This window comes from Macaca nemestrina, chromosome 9, assembly GCF_043159975.1.
Source record: "Macaca nemestrina isolate mMacNem1 chromosome 9, mMacNem.hap1, whole genome shotgun sequence".
Classification (NCBI taxonomy): Eukaryota; Metazoa; Chordata; class Mammalia; order Primates; family Cercopithecidae; genus Macaca; species Macaca nemestrina.
The window spans coordinates 243,457-260,373 of NC_092133.1; the positions used below are offsets into that span (position 1 = coordinate 243,457).

Here is a 16,917-nt window from a genome sequence, read left to right on the forward strand (position 1 = left end):
GCACTTCTGCCCGGAGGCCCTGCCCACGCTCTCCGGACGTCCCCTCCGCACCCTCATTTTCTGGTTTATCTTCTCCACCGGAGGTGGTCCTTGGACCCAAGCAGGGGCCCCCTCACAATCCCAGGAAGTTGGAACAGAGGAGGGGTTTGGGGGATGGCAGGCAGCGTGCAGAGAGACCCCAAGGGTGCAGCTGGGGTCCTCACTGCTTACGGAGCCAGTGTCAGTGAGGCCAACAGCACGCTGCCCACACGCCAGGGCAAACACAGAGGCCAGACAGAGGCCGAAAGACCCTACAGGTGACGACTCACTGGATGTTTAGACCTGGGTGTTCCCAGTATGCTGAAACCTGAGATGAAGAAGTCAGAAAAGATCTAAACATGCCTGACGGGGTCCTGCGTGGTGGAATCCTGGGTGGGTGGGATTGTTGGTGGGTTAGGTCCTGGGAGGGTGTGGTCAGCAATGAGGATGGTCAGGGAAAGCTTCGGGGCCCATCAGAGCAATGCAGCTGTAAGAAATGGAGATTCTGACCCCAAGCGCCCAGCGGAGCCCTCACCATCCCCCTCAGCACTGTGTGTGCAGATGAAAGGCAGGAACCCAGGGGTGGTTCATCAGGGAGCCACACTGAAGGTTGGGCCCCTAACCTTGGAAGTCAGGTGGCAGCAGAGACAAGAAACGATCCAAGAGGTTGCCTGACTGGGAGACCCCTGACCCTCCTGCCTGAGTTCCAGGAGGAGTAGCCCACATCCCGACTCAGTAAAACAGTGAAAACAATGTGGACTGGAGACACACACAGTGGCCCTCAGACAAGAAGACAAAGGACCAGATGAGGCAGACAGCGGGGCCCAGAACAGAACCTGGACCATCATGGTGTCTGTTGAACGTTTCTGGATCGAATTAATGACGGATGAGTGAATTCAAAGAGAGTTTAATAACATCTGTTTTGAGAGTGAGGACAAGGAAGACCCCAGCCTTCCCTGGTGTGTCCCACTCTCTCCACACACTGACATCCCCACTGTCAGCTCCAGGTCATCACGTCCTGGGGCAGAGGCCACCATGGTCTTCCATCCCAGCCTCAGCTTCGGGGCCCAGGCTGAAAGGAGCCCCACCTGTGTTTAGGGAGACAGACACAGGGTCCATTGTGGTGCTGAGCGATTTCTCAAAGCCCAGGAGTTCCCATCTCCCGGTTTCTTGCTGGGAAGCAAAGCCTCAAAGGGACAAGGATGGGACACAGTGGGTCGGGAGACAGTGATATGGCTTCTCACAGTGACCTGGGCTGCCCAGCGCCCCTCCTGCAGCCGACCGGGACAAGGTGCTGGAAGGACACTGCTCAGCTGCAAAAGCAACCCAAATATAGACCTATGACCTCCCTAAGTCCACATCTACCCCTGGGAGATGCAGCTTCAAAAGGACAGCCAGAAGTCCTAATGCCCCAGGCCCGAGACAGGAGAGAAAGTCACGGACACGTGAGAAGCAGCTCTCAGGTTCTTTAAATGTAGGCGCTGGCCAGAGCACAGCCCTCTGCATAGGAGCAGTACAGCAGGAAGAGCACCATGGATGCCAGGACACAGAGGTGCACACCTGCAGGGCTCAGCAGCACCCTGGCCTCCTCCGCCTCCTCCCCAGCGCCATCCTCAGGCTCTCCCACATCGTCATAGTCCTCCTCCAGGCCCAGGTCCCCGGATCCTGCAGGTCCCTCGTCTTTCTCCTCCATGGGGAAGGCTCCGATGTCCTCATAGACACCCTCTGAGGACAGATGGCCTGACATGTCCCAACCTGCAAAGGCCCCACCAGAATGTTCTAGAAGAAATGCTCCTGCAGTCCAAGCCCACCCTGCCTGGCCCCTGCGGTCTCTCATGCACACCAAGAGCACCCCTGGCTCCTCTGTCAGCAGCCCCCACAGACGGCAAAGACCCCCCAGCCAGAGGCCACTTTCTACTCAGGGCCCCCAGGAATGCGGTCCTAGGGTGGGACCGGTGGCCTCCGCCTCTGAACACACCCAGGAAAGCCCCCATTGGACATAAGTCTTAAGGGTCAGCAGAATCCTGAAGCCCGTTCTCACTCCAGGCAGCCCTGGGAGTTTGGATTTCCTTGATCCAGCACATCTCGGGGGCAAAGCAAGACTCAGACTCAGGGTCCCTGAGGCCCAGACGGAGAGTCACTGAGCAGTCACCATGGGGAAGGCCACTTAGCATGCAGGGCAGTGACCAGGACAGAAAGGGTCTGCAATGACAGGGCCACAGAGCGTGCCCCCCAGCCTCCCCACCCCAGGCCCCTGCTCACCACACCTGGGCACACCCACCTACCCCTGCAGGCTGCTCTGCGGCGGCACCACTGCGTGCCCAGGAACAGGGAGATGATGCCCAGGAGGGAGCCAAGGACCAGGCAGGTGATCTCAGGCAGGGCCCAGGCCTTGTGGGCAGGTGGAGGGGCCAAGGGAGGGGCTGTGGGGCACAGTGAGAGGCGGGGCCTGCTGTGCACCTGGGCTGCCTGGGCCATTGTGACCCTGGCCCTGAGGGACCTCAGCCTCACAGGGATGGGGCCACCCCAGGAGAGGTGGGCCTTTGTGCTGCCTGAACGGGCGCTCCTCCCGTGGAGAGACACCGTGGAGGTCGAGGCCACCACACGAGAGGCCCAGGTGGAGGGCCCAGGTGGAAGAATCCAGGAGGCCTGTAGGCCCAGATAGTGGGTACCAGGGAGGAAGGCCCACGTGGGAGGGCACAGGTGGACAAATCCAGCTGTGTAGGCCCAGAGAGCGGTTACAGTTGGGAGGGCACAGGTGGGGAGGCATGAGTGCAGGACTGAGGCGGAAGGCACAGGTGGGAAAATGCAGGTATGTGGGCCCAGATAGGAGCATCAGAGGATGATCTGGGAGGGGGTGAGGCCTGTGGAATGCGCTTAGCATCCTGACTGCCCACTGCCCTCAGCTCTGCCTTGAACACAGACCTAGGGTCCAAGGGGCCACAGCTTTCGAGGGCCAAGCCCCCCGCAGCCACCAAGGCAAAGACCCCAGAGAAGTGGCTGTGTGGGGCCTGGGGTCTCTGTCCTCCCCATCCCCAGATCCCCAAATATTCACTCAGGTGGGCACGGGGGGGGTGTCCTGGTCGTGATGGTCAGCCCTGAGCCCCAGTGCAGGTCCCTGCGGGGTCCGACATACAGGAGTGGGGTGAGCATGAGAAAGAGCCACCTACCCAGCGGCGGCAGGGGCAGCACAGTGGTCTCCGGGGAACCTGCAGTAAACGGTGGCAGGTGAGGACCGGGATGGGGAGGCAGCTACAGCCCTGAGCCGCACAGACCCTCACCCAGCCCACGCAGCCTGAGCGGACAGGACTGGTCCCCGGCAGCCTGGCCAGGAGCACCCACAAGGGTCCACGCCTTGGGCAGCCTCAGGGCTGGGTGCTGGGGATCCGCTTGAGGGGAAAGGGGCCGGAGACCACCACAGGACTCAACCAGCGCCCCTCTTCCCAGCCCTCCCCCGGCCCCACTCACCCAAGCAGCGCACGCCCGCGTCCTCCTTGTGCGCGCAGTCTCCGCGTCCCCACCGCTCCGCAGGGCAGCCCCGCAGGGACGCCTCGCTGCCCCGGCACCCCACCTCGTCCAGCCACACGGGTCCGGAGCCAGGGCCAAAGGCGGCGGCCCCCAGGGCGGCGACGGCCCCACCACAGCCCAGCTGGCGGCACACGACCTCCGCGTCCGCCAGGTCCCAGCCGTCGTCACACACGGTGCCCCAGGAGCCCGCGTGCCAGAGCTCCACGCGCCCGGAGCAGCGGTCCTCGCCCCCGCGCACGCGCAGCGCGCCCTCCTCTGGAACGGGGGCTGCAGTCACTGCGGGGACTGGACCGGGATGGGAAGGAGGACAGGGACAAGGACAGAGGGGTACCTGGGCAGCCGAGCGAGGAGGAGCAGTTGAGGGGCTCCCCAGCAGCCTGTGGCCTGTCCTCTGACAATCCTGCAGGTTAAACAGCAGCTCTGAGAGCATCAGTGCCCGGAGAAGCTTCAGAAGGAAGGCTGTGGATCCCAGTGACCCCCAGGCCCAAGCTCTGATTCGATGGCATCCCCTGCCAGTGACCTGTCAGGACAGATGACTGTCTTCCCGGGCACCCCCGGAGACCTCTAATGCCCACCTGCACAGGTAATCCAGACCTGCTCCCGAAGGTCACAGGCATGCGGGTGCCACGGATGGGAGGGGCATTGCCACAGGGTGGAGTTGCGCAGCGGACGGCACTCGATGTTGTCCACCCAGGCGGTCCCGGTGCCGGCAGAGGGGAAGGGCCTGTTCTCCAGCCAGCCCCACTCCCCACACCCCAGCTGCTTGCAGATGATGGACAAGGAGAGGTCCTTCAGGGCATTGCTGCACACGGCGCCCCAGGTCCCATTGTAGAACACGTCCAGCCACCCAGCACAGCAGCAGGTCCCGCCTCGCAGCCTCAGAGCCACCGACTCTGCAAGGCAAGCACAGTCAGGCCAAGGAGTGCCCTGCCTGGACACCACGGGCAGTCTCAGAAGGAGGGGGCTAGACTCAGGGGGTCCCAGCGCTGAGATCAGTTATAGAAAGAGTGTGGAGCTTCTCTGAAAAATTTAAAGCAGAGCTACAACACAATCCAGCAATCCCACTGCTGGGTATAGACCCAGAGGAAATGAAATCAGCACAGCAGCGACATCTGCACGCCCAGGTTCACTGCAGCACTACTGACAATAGCCAAGATGTGGAATCCGTGTAAATGTCCAACAACAGATACACGGACACAGAAAATACGGCAGTTACTCAGCCATTTAAAAACAAAACAAAACAAAACAAAAAACAATAAAATCCCATCATTTGCAGCAATGCGGATTGAACTGGAGGACACTGTGTTAAGTGAAACAAGCTAGGAACAGAAGTTAAACACCCCATGTTCTCACTCATAAATGGAAGCTTTAAAAAAGTTGATCTCCTAGAAGTAAAAAGCAGAACAGAGGACACTAGAGGTTGGGAGGTGGGGGAGGGAGGGATAGGAGGAGATCTGTGGAGATACAAAATCACAGCTGGATAAGAGGAATAAATCTAGCATTCTATAGCACTGTAGGTGACTGTAATTAACAGTCTATTATTTGGTTTCAAATCGCTGGGAGGAGGATATTGAATGTTCCCAACACAAAGAAATGAAACATGTCTGAGATGATTGTTTGCTAATTACCCTGATCTTACCACTACACATTATACGGATTGAAACACCACTATGTACCCCATACAGGTGTACGAAGATTGTCGATTTAAAAAAGTAAAACAGAAATGTGGTACATGGATGCTATGGAATACTGTTCAGCTTCAAATAAGAAGGAAATTCTGTGATCCGTGACAACATGGATGAACCTGGAGGACGTTATGTTAAATGAAATAAACCAGGAATGGAAAGACAAATTCTGCATGATCCCACTTACATACGGGAGCAAAAAAAAAAAAAAAAAGTCAACTGCATAAAAACAATAGAATGTGGTTATTGGGGCAGCTGGTGGGGGAATGGGGAGAAGTAGGTCAAAGGGTACACAACTGTGCAGGATGAATAAATCTAGAAACCCAACATACAGCAGGAGGAATGTAGTTAATAATATTGGATTGTACACTGGAAATTTGCTAGGAAAGTAGATTTTAGGTGCTCTTACCACAAAACCAAGCGTAACTTTGCAAGATGGTGGAATGCTCATTGGCTTGACTGTAGTAATTATTTAACTCTGTGTGTGTGTGTGTGTGTGTGTGTGTGTGTGTGTGTGTGTGTGTGTACCTCAGCCCCATGTTCAGAGATAGCTTCGGTCCTGACTGATCAGTGCCCAAATATGTTCAGTGTTACCCTTGGAGCAGTGTAGAGTCCAACAGACTAATATGGTCACCTAATGGCATGTTAGACAATTCTTTAAAGCTATGCCATGAAGCACTGTAATAACATTTTAAAAATACCTGTACCAGGATAATTGGAGAACATTGGGTATAAATTGCAACTGAAAGGATCATATCTAATTAAAATAAGCTTAGAAAAAGTACTGGAAAGAAATTCATGGTAATAGAATACAAAAGTGTCCACAAGTATCCCCTGCCTGATCCACACCCTCTCACTGAGTCCGTGCCCCAGTCCTTGAGTCCTGGCTGCCTCGGGACTTGGGCCAAGGAATAGGGTCTGAGACTCTGTGCCTGTTCCTAGGCTGACACTGCTATCATTTTTAGAACCAAGGCTGGATCATGACAGAAACAGAGCCTCCACCACTCCTGCCTTCAGCCAGGGCCCAGAAGCAGGGCTCCACCTAACCATCAAGTGACCGAAGGCACTGAGGGAGCCCGGCTGGGACAGAGAACCACCAGGCTGAGCACAGCCAAAGGCAGTGACCACAGAAGTTGGAGCCACACACATCCCTGCTGCCTGTGGTGGGGCTGGTTACTCAGCATCAATTTCACGTACGTTACATATTCATGGTGGCTTTATCTCCGGCTGTTGCGATTACAGATGGTTTTTTCTTTCAAATGTTTTGGGCTCAAATTTTAACACCATGTAAAACTTTATATTTCATTCTCTCAAAAATATTAGCAATATAGTATTTTTGTAAAGTCTATCAAGAGATATCCTCTACCTATGTCTAGAAATTAGTGTTCTAATTCTTTAAAATGGCTCCTGTCCCTCAGATATGAAAAGTCCCATCTGCTTTCCCAAAACAATTAAAGTTTGCACCCTGGACATATGGACAGGACCTTGGGCAAAGCAGCAGCACAGGCAGGAGACACAGGCCATGTGGGCAGCCCAGAGCTGAGCAGGGCTCCGTGGCCTGCCTGTCCACCTGCCCACAAGTGGGACAGCAGGAGCCATGAGCGCCCCACCCCACCCTGAGGATGCAGTCCTGTCAGGCAGGGACCCTGAAGAGCCTGTAGGGGCCTGAAGTGACCGAGGCATAGCTGAGACCCAGGTGGAAAAGAGGCAGCCCCGGGAATTGAACTGGCCATGCCCAACATGCTGGCTCCAGCAGACGGTCTGACAGCCAGATGCCTGCACATGCCGGCTCAGGTGGGGTCCCCAGGATGAAGCTTCACAGACAAACAGATAAAGTAGCCACCAGAGGAAAATGCTGCAAACCAGAGACCAACAGCCACATGGAAGATGCGGAGGAAGGGCTAACATCAGCCGCTTTCCACAGAAACCAGCAGAATGTTCCAGAAAATGACCTGCCATTCTCACTGAGATGCCAGAAAAAGATGGACCTTTTATGAGAGTGGAGCATAATGTCATTAGGAGAAAACAAGCTGCTGAGAATAAAGACACAAAAATGAGGTGACAGACGAGGTGAGGAGGGCGAAATAATACACCAAAGGACCGAAGAGCAGAACCGACAGAAACGCAGATTGTGGTGTGCCACCTGGAGAAATGCCCCAAGAATCCCTGGGGAAGGAGCAACGCCAAAATTAATTTCAGAAACATAGAGAAGACCCAAACTCACGAGACTCCAGCATTGCATACAAAGAACACAATAATTGAAATAAATGTAATAATCCAAGATACCACTGAAGAAAACGTTTCTAAAGTACAATATAAACCAAAATCAATGAGAAGAGCCCACACTTGGATGAGCTGCTGGAGACTCTGCCGGCATCCAGCTTTTCCCCCCGGGATTGCCTGGAAAGACCGCAGGTCAGGTGGGGAGCCCATGACCCGCTCGCTCACAGGCTTCTCTGGAGAACCCATCCCCCAAAATGACAAAGTTCCATCACCCAAGAATGACCACACCTGGACAAGATGAGAACACAAAGGATCTCGGGTATGCGTGAATAATAATAACAATAAAAAATCTCATCCACCACCTCAAAAATAGTCTGCAAAATGGCCAGGTACGGTGGCTCACACCTGTAATCCCAACACGTTGGGAGGCTGAAGCAGGTGGACTGCTGTGGGCGGCAAGCCACTGAGGCACCGAGGCAACAGACCGAGGGCACGAGCTGTTCCAGTGTAATAAAATATATAAAATAACAAGCGTTATACTAGATCTAGATCATAGATATGATTATGTATGAATATCATTAATCATTAGTTGGTAGCAATTACTCTTTACTCCAATATTATAATAATCCTCGCTCTACAATCATAACCTAGGAAAAACCAGGCCATACAGAGATGGGAGCTGAGGGGACATAGTGAGAAGTGACCAGAAGACAAGTGTGAGCCTTCTGTGATGCCTGGGCAGGGCCAACAGAGGGCTCCTTGGTCTCGTGGTAACGCCAGCATCTGGGAAGACGCCCGTTGCCAAGCGGACTGGGGTCTAGCGGTACGTCGGTGCCAAGGAAAAACACCCACTACTTAGCAGACCGGGAAAGGGAGTCTCCCTTTCCCCGGGGCAGTTCAGAGAAGACTCTACTCCTCCACCACTTGTGGAGGGTCTGACATCAGCCAGGCCCGCCCGCAGTTATCCGTAGCCTAACGGTCTCCCTGTGATGCTGTGCTTCAGTGGTCACACTCCTAGTCCACCTTCATGTTCCATCCTGTGCACCTGGCTCTGCCTTTTAGATAGCAGTAGTAAAATTAGTGAAAGTATTAAAGTCTTTGATATTTCTGAAAAGAGCATAGAAGAAATAGGGATGTAAGCTGTCCTCTCTCTCTCTGCCTCAGCTACCTAAAAGGAAAGGGCCCCCGTCCGGTGGACATGTGACTCACATAACCTTATCAATCATTGGAGATGGCTCACACTCTTTACCCTGCCCTCTTTTGCCTTGTGTCCAAAAAATAACAGCGCAGCCAGGCATTCGGGGCCACTACTGGTCTCCGAGTCTTGGTGGTTGTGGTCCCCTGGGCCCAGCTGTCCTTTCTTTTATCTCTTTGTCTTGTGTCTTTATTTCTACAATCTCTCATCTCCGCACACGGGGAGAAAAACCCACTGACCCTGTGGGGCTGGACCCTACAGACTGCTTGAATCTAGGAGTTTGAGACCAGCCTGGGCAACACGGTGAAACTCCATCTCTACAAAAATAAACATTAGTCAGACATGGTGGCACATGCCTGTAGTCCCAGCTACTTTGGAAGCTGAGGCAGGAGGATCGTTTGAGCCCGGGAAGCAGAGGTTGCAGTGAGTCAAGATTGCATCATTACACTCTAGCCTGAGCAAGACTTTGTATAAAAAAAAAAAAAAAAACAAAAAAAAAACAGTTTGCAAAAAGTTCTCCAGTCCCCCAAAATATGGATCAAAATTAAGACTCTGAAGCCAGTGGCAGCGCTCACTTCTGTAGTCCCAGCAGCTTGGGAGGCTGAGGCTGAGGGATCCCTGGACTACAGGAGGTCAAGACTGCAGTGACATGTGATTGGGCCGCTGCACTCCAGCCTGGGCAACACAGTGAGACCATCTCAAAATAAATGTATATATACGTGAATTCCGGATGGAAACTTCAAGCTCACTTGAGCTGGTGATGGTGGAAAATGAGCCCAGGCGGGGCTGCTCCAGGAAGCTCCAGGTGCAGGAAACCAAAGCGCTTTGTCCGGTGCCGTTTACTACACCAAGAGGAACCTCACCCAATACATTGTGAAGGAAGACAACAGCTCCTGATACTTTAATGTAATTCTGGAAAGCAAGTAGGCATGATTGTACGTAATAAAACAGCATGATCATTTGATACCCAACCGCCACTCACCTGAGCAGAAGACACTGGCGTCCTCCTTGTGGCTGCAGTCGTGCTGGCCCCAGCCCGCCGACGGGCACTGCCACAGCGCAGACTCGTGGCCCTGGCAGCCCAGCTCATCCAGCCAGATGCGCCCTGCCCCGGCTCCGAAGTGTGCGGCCCCCAGGGCGCTCAGGGCGCGGCCACAGCCCAGCTGCCTGCAGACCACGTGCGCGTCCTGCAGGTCCCAGGCGTCGTCACACACGGTGCCCCACGCGCCCCCGTGCAGCACCTCCACGCGCCCCGCACAGCGCCCCGGCCCCGCGGCCAGCCGCACCCCGAGGCTCCCTGTGGAGAGACAGAGTCAGGGCGCCCAGGACCCCGCGGCGACGGGCCATGGGGGATGCGGTTCTGCCCTCACCAGAGCACACCACGCCGGCGTCCCGCGAGGTTCCCGCGGGCTCCTGCAGGGTCGCGGACACGTTGCACTGAGTCAGGCGGGTCTCGGTGCCCAGACAGCGCGCGCGGCTCAGCGACACCTGGACGGACCCGCGGCTGGGGGCAGGTGCGTCATAGGCTTGTTCCGCCTCTCCGCACCCGAGCTGCCGGCACACCACGTCCGCGCCGCGCAGGTCCCAGGCATCGTCCAGGACGCGGCCCCACACGCCCTCCAGGGAGACCTCCACGCGGCCATCACAGCGGCTCTGTCCTTCCCTCAGCCGCACGGCGTGGGGCAGACCTGGGGATGGGGACGCACAGGGGACCCAGGGTGTCAGCGGGAGGGACCCGGAACCACCCCACAGCAGGGCCCCTCCCTCTCCGCCCCCTCTGTCCATGCCTCTCACCCACCCTCCTCCTCCACCGTCCTGGCTGCACCCACCTGAGCAGACCGCGGAGGCTGAGTTTCCCGGGGCACAGGCCGGGGCGCCCAGGGTGCTTACTGGGCAATTCCACAAGTACGGTTCTGTCCCCCCACAGTGAAACGCGTCAGGCCAGATGGCAGCGTCCCCGTCCCCAAAATGGCCTCCTCGAGGTGCAGCCACCGCGTTGCCGCAGTTGAGCTGGTGGCAGAGGACGGTGGCATCTGCTATGTCCCAGTGGGTGGCACAGAGGGGCGCCCAGGACCCCTGCACCTGGAGCTCCACACGGCCCTCACAGCTGCTGCTGCCATTGACCAGCCTGAACTCTGGGGGAGAGGAAGAGTCAGCGTGGCTCGCACATGGCAGACCCAGCACATGGCTGGCTGTGGTCATTTCCTTCCTTCACACCCAGAGGGGTGGGCACAGAGCCCAGCTCTGCTCTCACCAGCTCCTCTGCCCTCCTCTGCCTCAGCATGCAGCTCACACAGCTCTCCAGAAGAATCTGATCTTAGCTGCAGCCTTGGGGCACATCACTCTACACCCAGTCTCTTCCCTGCTTCTTTCAACCAACTGAAGCAAACATCCAAAGCACACACACCTACCGGCCAGAGGCACCTTTAGGGCATGAAGGGATTTGGCAGAGAACAAGGCAGGGATGAGCCTTCAGAGCCCACACACAGGACCTCACCTGAGCACCTGAGCCCCGCGTCACGGCCGGGCCCACACTGGCTCCCATTTCCCCGCGGGCAGTGGAACAGCAGCGACTCGTCGCCTGCACAGCGGAAGGTCTCCGTCCACACCGGCCCCGAGCCCCGGCCGAAGCGGGAACCCTTGGGTGTGGATGCCGCCACCCCGCACTGCAGCTCCCGGCACACCACGTGGGCCGTGGCCAGGTCCAGGTCTGTGTCACACATGGTGCCCCAGGTCAGGCCCCGCCTCACCTCCAGGCGCCCGGCGCAGGGGTGCTCGCCGCCCACCAGCCGGGCCTCGGTGTGTCCTGGGGGCAGACATCCTCTCAGGCACGAGACAGGTGTTCTCAGGTCAACTGCCTGGCCCTGAGCCTTAGACTGCAGAAGGCTTCAGCCAGGAGCCATCATCTGTATCTAGGCAGAGGGTCTGCCAAGCACAGGCAGGAACCTGCAGCCAGAGGCCCTTCCCCCCTGCACCCAGAGAAGAGCAGGCGTCTTTGGCCGCATCGCCAAGGTCAGGGTCAGGGTCACCTGCTGCAGGTGCCCACGTATTTCACAGCCTCTGCCTGTCCGGGGCCATGACAGCAACACTCTCTGCAATCCCAGAGGCGATTGGGAGGCGTCAGGGCACCCCTTGGTCCACTGAGCACCACCCTCTCTGGGGTACTGCAGCAAGCAGACTATCCACCTCATTTCAGCTGCTCCTCATACAAGGCCAGGAGCTGTGAGGCCAGTGCAGCTCACACACACTTGAGGCAGGGCTGGGAGGACGTGACCTCTCCCCAACCCCAACCCTTAGACATGCAGAGATCACAGCTGAGGCAGCTCCGACTTACACCAGCGGCCAGGACCCCTAGATGGCCGGCGGGTTCTGAGCCAGGACACCTCTGTGGGGCCACCAGAAACTCAGCTCCGCTCAGCTGAGAACCAGTGTGAGAGCTGAGTCCCGTTCCCTCCGGCTGCACATGCACCACGTCTGCGCCCAATGTCTCATGTGGGACAGGAGCCCCATCCGTGGGGACGCCCACCCCTTCTCCCTGCTCTCCCCAGGTCCAGGCCCAGCATCATCCCAAGGGTCACTGGGAACATCGCGTGGCAGCCTCACCTGAGCAGACCACCTCTGCATCCAGCCGCAGGTCGCAGCTGCCACGAAAGTTGTTGTCCAGTCTGCAGCTGCGGATGGTGGGCTCGGTGCCCCTGCAGGCAAGGTACTTCCTGACGACGCCCACGTCCCGGCGGGGGGCCTGGAGCACAGGGCCGCACCCCAGCTCCCGGCAGAACACCATCGCCTCCTCCATGTGCAGGCCACAGAGGCGGTCCACCCCGTTCACGTTTCTGATCTCGGGGAGCCCCGCGCAGGGACTGCGGCCCTGCACCAGCCGGAGCTCCCGGAATGTGCCGTCTGTGGAGCACAGGCCCGTCTTCCGTGAGGTATGGACCCAGCTGCCCACATGGTCACTTGGCAGCTCCTTTTTCAGGGAGGACAGTGCTGCGCTGCAGAGGGCCAGCTTCAGGGGCAGGTGACCGGGCAGTCACACAGGGCCCGGGGCTCAGAGAGGCCCCCTGTGCCCAGCTTCATGCTCTGCTGCCGGTCTCCTGAAACAAGGGTCCCCACAGGGTCCCTTCACACTGGGCCCCCAGATGATAGGAGGTCCTGGCCAGGTGGTTCCGCTTCAGAGGCAGGACGCTATGAGGGGTCCTTACAGCCACACAAAGTCTGAGGGACAGCTGAGGACCCTCAGGCCAGATCTCAAAGGCAAAGCGTGTACCTTTCTGTCATTTGTGTAAGAAACTACCATCAGCTACCTGTGTGGGCCTCAGGCGTCCACAGACCCCCGCCCCCTCTCGGCTGCTACCTCCCCATGCCTGGGCCTCACTCTGCTTCCTTCGTGCACTCTCTGACTGTCCCTGGCAGTGGTTTTTCCACAGCTGAATCTTACAGTCAGGATGGTTCCGGTGCCCAGCGAGGAGCCCCTCCCAGAGAGAGCTCCAGACCCACGGCCTCCCCGCCCACCTCGGAGACCCTCCCTGTCCTCCCACTCCTCCTCCCCAGCCCGCCCCCTTCACTCCTCCCTACTTACTGGAGCACAGCGCGACCACCACCCACGTGTGGGGGCACGGGCTCTGGCTCCATGAGCCCAGGCTGCACTCCCAGAGGGAGGACTCGTTGCCCCGGCAGGACACGTTGTGGAGCCAGGGCTGGGCCATCTCTCCAGGCAGCGGGACATACTTGGGGGCGCCCACGGCAGGACCGCAGCCCAGCTGCCTGCACACCACAGAGGCCTCTGCCAGCGTCCACTCCTGGTTGCACACGTATCCCCACGCCCCGTGGTGTCGGACCAGCACCACTCCGTCGCACGTGCTGTGTCTGTACGCCAGCCTCAGAGCGCCCGGTCCACCTTCAGACAGACAGGTCCAGTTAGAGGGGCCAGAACCAACCAGAGGCTCAGGAGGAAGCTGGCAGCAATGGCAGCTCTGGCGGCAGCAGGGAACGGCCTGCGAGGCCTCAGCGGCAAGTCGGGTTCCTCTCACCACACCAAGCAGTCCCAGAGAGGTGATGGGTGTGGCTCACACAGAAACCCTCACCCCATGTGTCTCCCCCGGGGCTGCTCCCCTCCCCGGCCCTCTGAAGCCCCAACATCATGGAGGACCGCCCCCCCGCAAGGATGTCCCCTGTCCTCCTGGGTCTGCAGCTGGGCGGGTCCTCCCACCCACTCTCTGCCTCCCAAGCATCATTCCCCCGCTTCCACTGGAGGCCCTGTGGTCTCCAGCCCACCACTGTCACCCCTGCCCCGCCCACGTGACTGTCCACACCCCTTGGAGTGCTCTGCTCACCCCTCGCTCCTGTCCTGTGCAACCCTGAGCGTCCAGGAAAACACCCCCTGCCTGCCCCGCCACCACACCAAACCCAGCCCCACTGCCCCACCCACACCGGCCTTCCAGCCAGGATCTCAGTCTCCATGGTTTCCAAGCATCTCAGATGCCCCAGCACCTTCTCTCCCACCCCCCACAGAGGCACCCCAACCACCCTCTCCAGGCCTCTGCACCCCCACATCAACACAGCCACCCCGAGAGGAAGCACCACTAGGAGGACTCCATGTGGGTGGTGCTGTGTGGTCCCAGAGCAGCCTCCAGGGCCCCCGGAGGACTTTCCACGCCCAGAAGAGAGCCTCCCAGATGGCAGTCGGGAGCAGAGGCGGGACCCTGCATGGTCCAAGATGAAGACCTTTCCCTCCCACCTCGTGGGGAGCCTTGAATCCCCTCCCTCTCAGTCTTCCTCCCTCCCTCCACACCCCCAGCCTCCTCACCACCCTCCCACCCGGTTCTCCTCAGGACATGGATGTGTGCTGGTGTCTGCGATTGACTGATTGATTTACTTAGAGACAGAATCTCGCTCTGTCACCCAGGCTGGGGTGCAATGGCACGATCTCAGCTCACCGTAACCTCCGCCTCCAGGGTTTAAGCAATTCTCCTGCCTCAGCCTCCCATGTAGCGGGGATTACAGGCGCACGCCACCACAACTGGCTAATATTTGTATTTTTAGCAGAGATGGGGTTTCACCATGTTGGCCAGGCTGATCTCGAACTCCTGACCTCAGGTAAACTGCCTGCCTTGGCCTCCCAAAGTGCTGGGATTACAGGCATGAGCCACTATGCCCGCTACGAATGGCTTTTTATACTGTATTTTCTAAAGCTTATTTCTTGTTGTAGTAGAGAATTCCGGCCCTTGTGCTTGCAATCCTTAACACAAAAGCAAATCCCTTCAGCCCCAGGTATCCATCCATCTGTGGCCACACTGCTGCCTTTCCTTCAAATCCCAACCCCCTCTGCCCCCTCTGCAGCTGCTCACAGACTCCCACCCCACCACTGGGGGTGCGGCTCCATCCGGCACCAGGTCACCGCCCTGCTGGGCACCTGGACCAGCCCTGCCAGTGAAGTGTTCCTCAGCCTCGAGGGCACCCTCCCGTGCCTCCCGCCCAGCCCCACACTCATGTCATGGCTCCGTGCCCATGTACGCAGGTCCCCAGGGCTCCCTCACCTCCAGCCTCTCCTGCTCTTCCTTCTGGCCGGACCTCCCTCTCTACAGCTGCCTGCTCTGACCCAGCAGCCCTTCCACATGGCCCCACACCACAGTGTCCCCACCTGGCCGCAGCATCTCTGTGGGACCCCATGCTCAACCTCACTGCCAGATGCAGCCAACCCTCCCACCTCCTTCCCAGGACCTCAGCCCTGCTCCAGGGGACATGGATGGAGCAGCCCCCACAGGACCCCTCAGGACTCTGCTGATCGGGGTCATTGGGACCAGACACTGGGCCGTGTCCCTCATTTTGTCCAGGGCCTGACCCAGCCCTGTGCCCTGGGTTCTGAGCAGTGGGGTTAGGGGCTGGGGGCCCTGAGGTCACAGGGATCCAGCCATGCGGAGCCACCTCCCTCCTGCCCCAGCATGTCCGATGCACTCTGGGCTGAGTGAGACCCAGACAGACAGCAGGTCACTGCAGGGACCCTCATGCCCCGGGGCCTGGGCATCGACAGAGCTGCTGCCTCCAGAAAGTTCCATGGATGAAGGAAGGAGAAACTTACCAGTGGGGACTGCCCAGAGATTGAGAAGAAGGGGCCCGAGTCCCAGGGTCCAGAGAGCTGCGTTCATGGTCCCACAGCCCTCTGGGCTTCAGCAAGTCCTCACTGCTTAGCTGGGGCAACAGTGGAGGTCACAGCCCAGAGTCACATACACAGAGGTGGGAGCTTCCAAGGACCTCCTGGGGCCAATGGGGACAGCCACAGCCTTTCCAGAGCGAATCAGCAGCTCTGCCTCTCAGCCGTGAGCAGAGCAGCCAATGCCTTGCTGGCCTGAGCATCACCAGATAAGAGGAGGGTGCAGGCTGTGGGTTTCCTCCCACACTGATAGCTGCTGATGGGACTAGACCCAACCACCAGGCAGGTGGTCCAACCTGCCCACAGCACAGCATCAGTGAAGCCCTGCATCTCCGCCCTCCACCTGGGCCCGTCGGCTTCAGCCATGTCACCACCACAGAAGGCAGTGACGCCAGACAGCCAGGGAGGCGCCCTCCGTGCTGCCAGATGGCACTAGTAGAATTAGGGGTAGGGGTAGGGTGAGGGTTTGAGTGGGAGTCCCAGCAGCACCAGAAGCATGACACGGAAGAACTTTGCAAGAACTCTGAGAACTGAACTGTCGTTGGAACCAAAACTCTTGAGAGAAGATACAGCTAAGAATCACTCATGATATGAAGACCCAGGGACACGACCATTTCAATAAGAGACAATCAACTGAGGCCAGCACCAGGAAGACTCGGGTGTCAGAATTATCTGGCAAGGATTTTAAAACAGGCATCGTAAAACTGTTTCCATAAAAAATTGCAAATCCCCTTGAAACAAATGGAAAAATAGAAATCTCAGCAAAGAAATAGAAGTTATAAAAATGAAACAGTCTAGGCGTGGTGGCTCACACCTGTAATCCCAGCATTTTGGGAGGCTGAGGCAGGTGGATCACCTGAGGTCAGGAGTTCGAGACCACCCTGGCCAACATAGTGAAACCCTGTCACTACTAAAAATACAAAAATTAGCCGGGCATGGTGACGTGCACCTGTAGTCCCAGCTACTCGGGAGGCTGAGACAGGAGAATCGCCTGAACCCAGGAGGCGGAGGTTACAGTGAGCTGAGATTGCACCACTGCACTCTAGCCTGGGTGACAGAGTAAGAATCTGTCTTAAAAAAAAATGAAACAGTGGTAAGGATGTGCAGAAATGGGAACT

General features: G+C 57.7%; 1 protein-coding gene and 1 long non-coding RNA gene across 4 annotated transcripts; one reads left to right on the forward strand and one right to left on the reverse strand.

The window, feature by feature from the left end:
* Nucleotides 1-1,469: 1,469 nt before the first annotated feature.
* On the reverse strand, nucleotides 1,470-16,701 carry LOC112424903 (scavenger receptor cysteine-rich domain-containing protein SCART1-like). The gene is given in 14 exon segments (XM_071068882.1): nucleotides 1,470-1,773; nucleotides 2,304-2,441; nucleotides 3,189-3,227; nucleotides 3,487-3,801; nucleotides 3,878-3,946; nucleotides 4,141-4,305; nucleotides 4,308-4,439; nucleotides 9,632-9,887; nucleotides 9,889-10,337; nucleotides 10,479-10,784; nucleotides 11,147-11,455; nucleotides 12,253-12,549; nucleotides 13,229-13,546; nucleotides 15,728-16,701. Coding segments are annotated over 14 exon segments (3,147 nt in total). The 5' UTR covers nucleotides 15,795-16,701; the 3' UTR covers nucleotides 1,470-1,486.
* Nucleotides 2,455-9,008, forward strand: LOC139356147 (uncharacterized). Of its 3 annotated transcripts, XR_011607554.1 has the most exons (5): nucleotides 2,455-2,648; nucleotides 3,953-4,129; nucleotides 6,197-6,424; nucleotides 8,106-8,281; nucleotides 8,875-9,008. It is a non-coding gene; the product is annotated as an uncharacterized lncRNA (long non-coding RNA). The 3 variants fall into 3 exon arrangements; XR_011607555.1 differs by lacking the exons at nucleotides 8,106-8,281; nucleotides 8,875-9,008 and adding an exon at nucleotides 6,650-6,789 and having other exon boundaries at nucleotides 2,462-2,648; XR_011607556.1 differs by lacking the exons at nucleotides 8,106-8,281; nucleotides 8,875-9,008 and having other exon boundaries at nucleotides 2,470-2,648; nucleotides 6,197-6,491.
* Nucleotides 16,702-16,917: the final 216 nt, after the last annotated feature.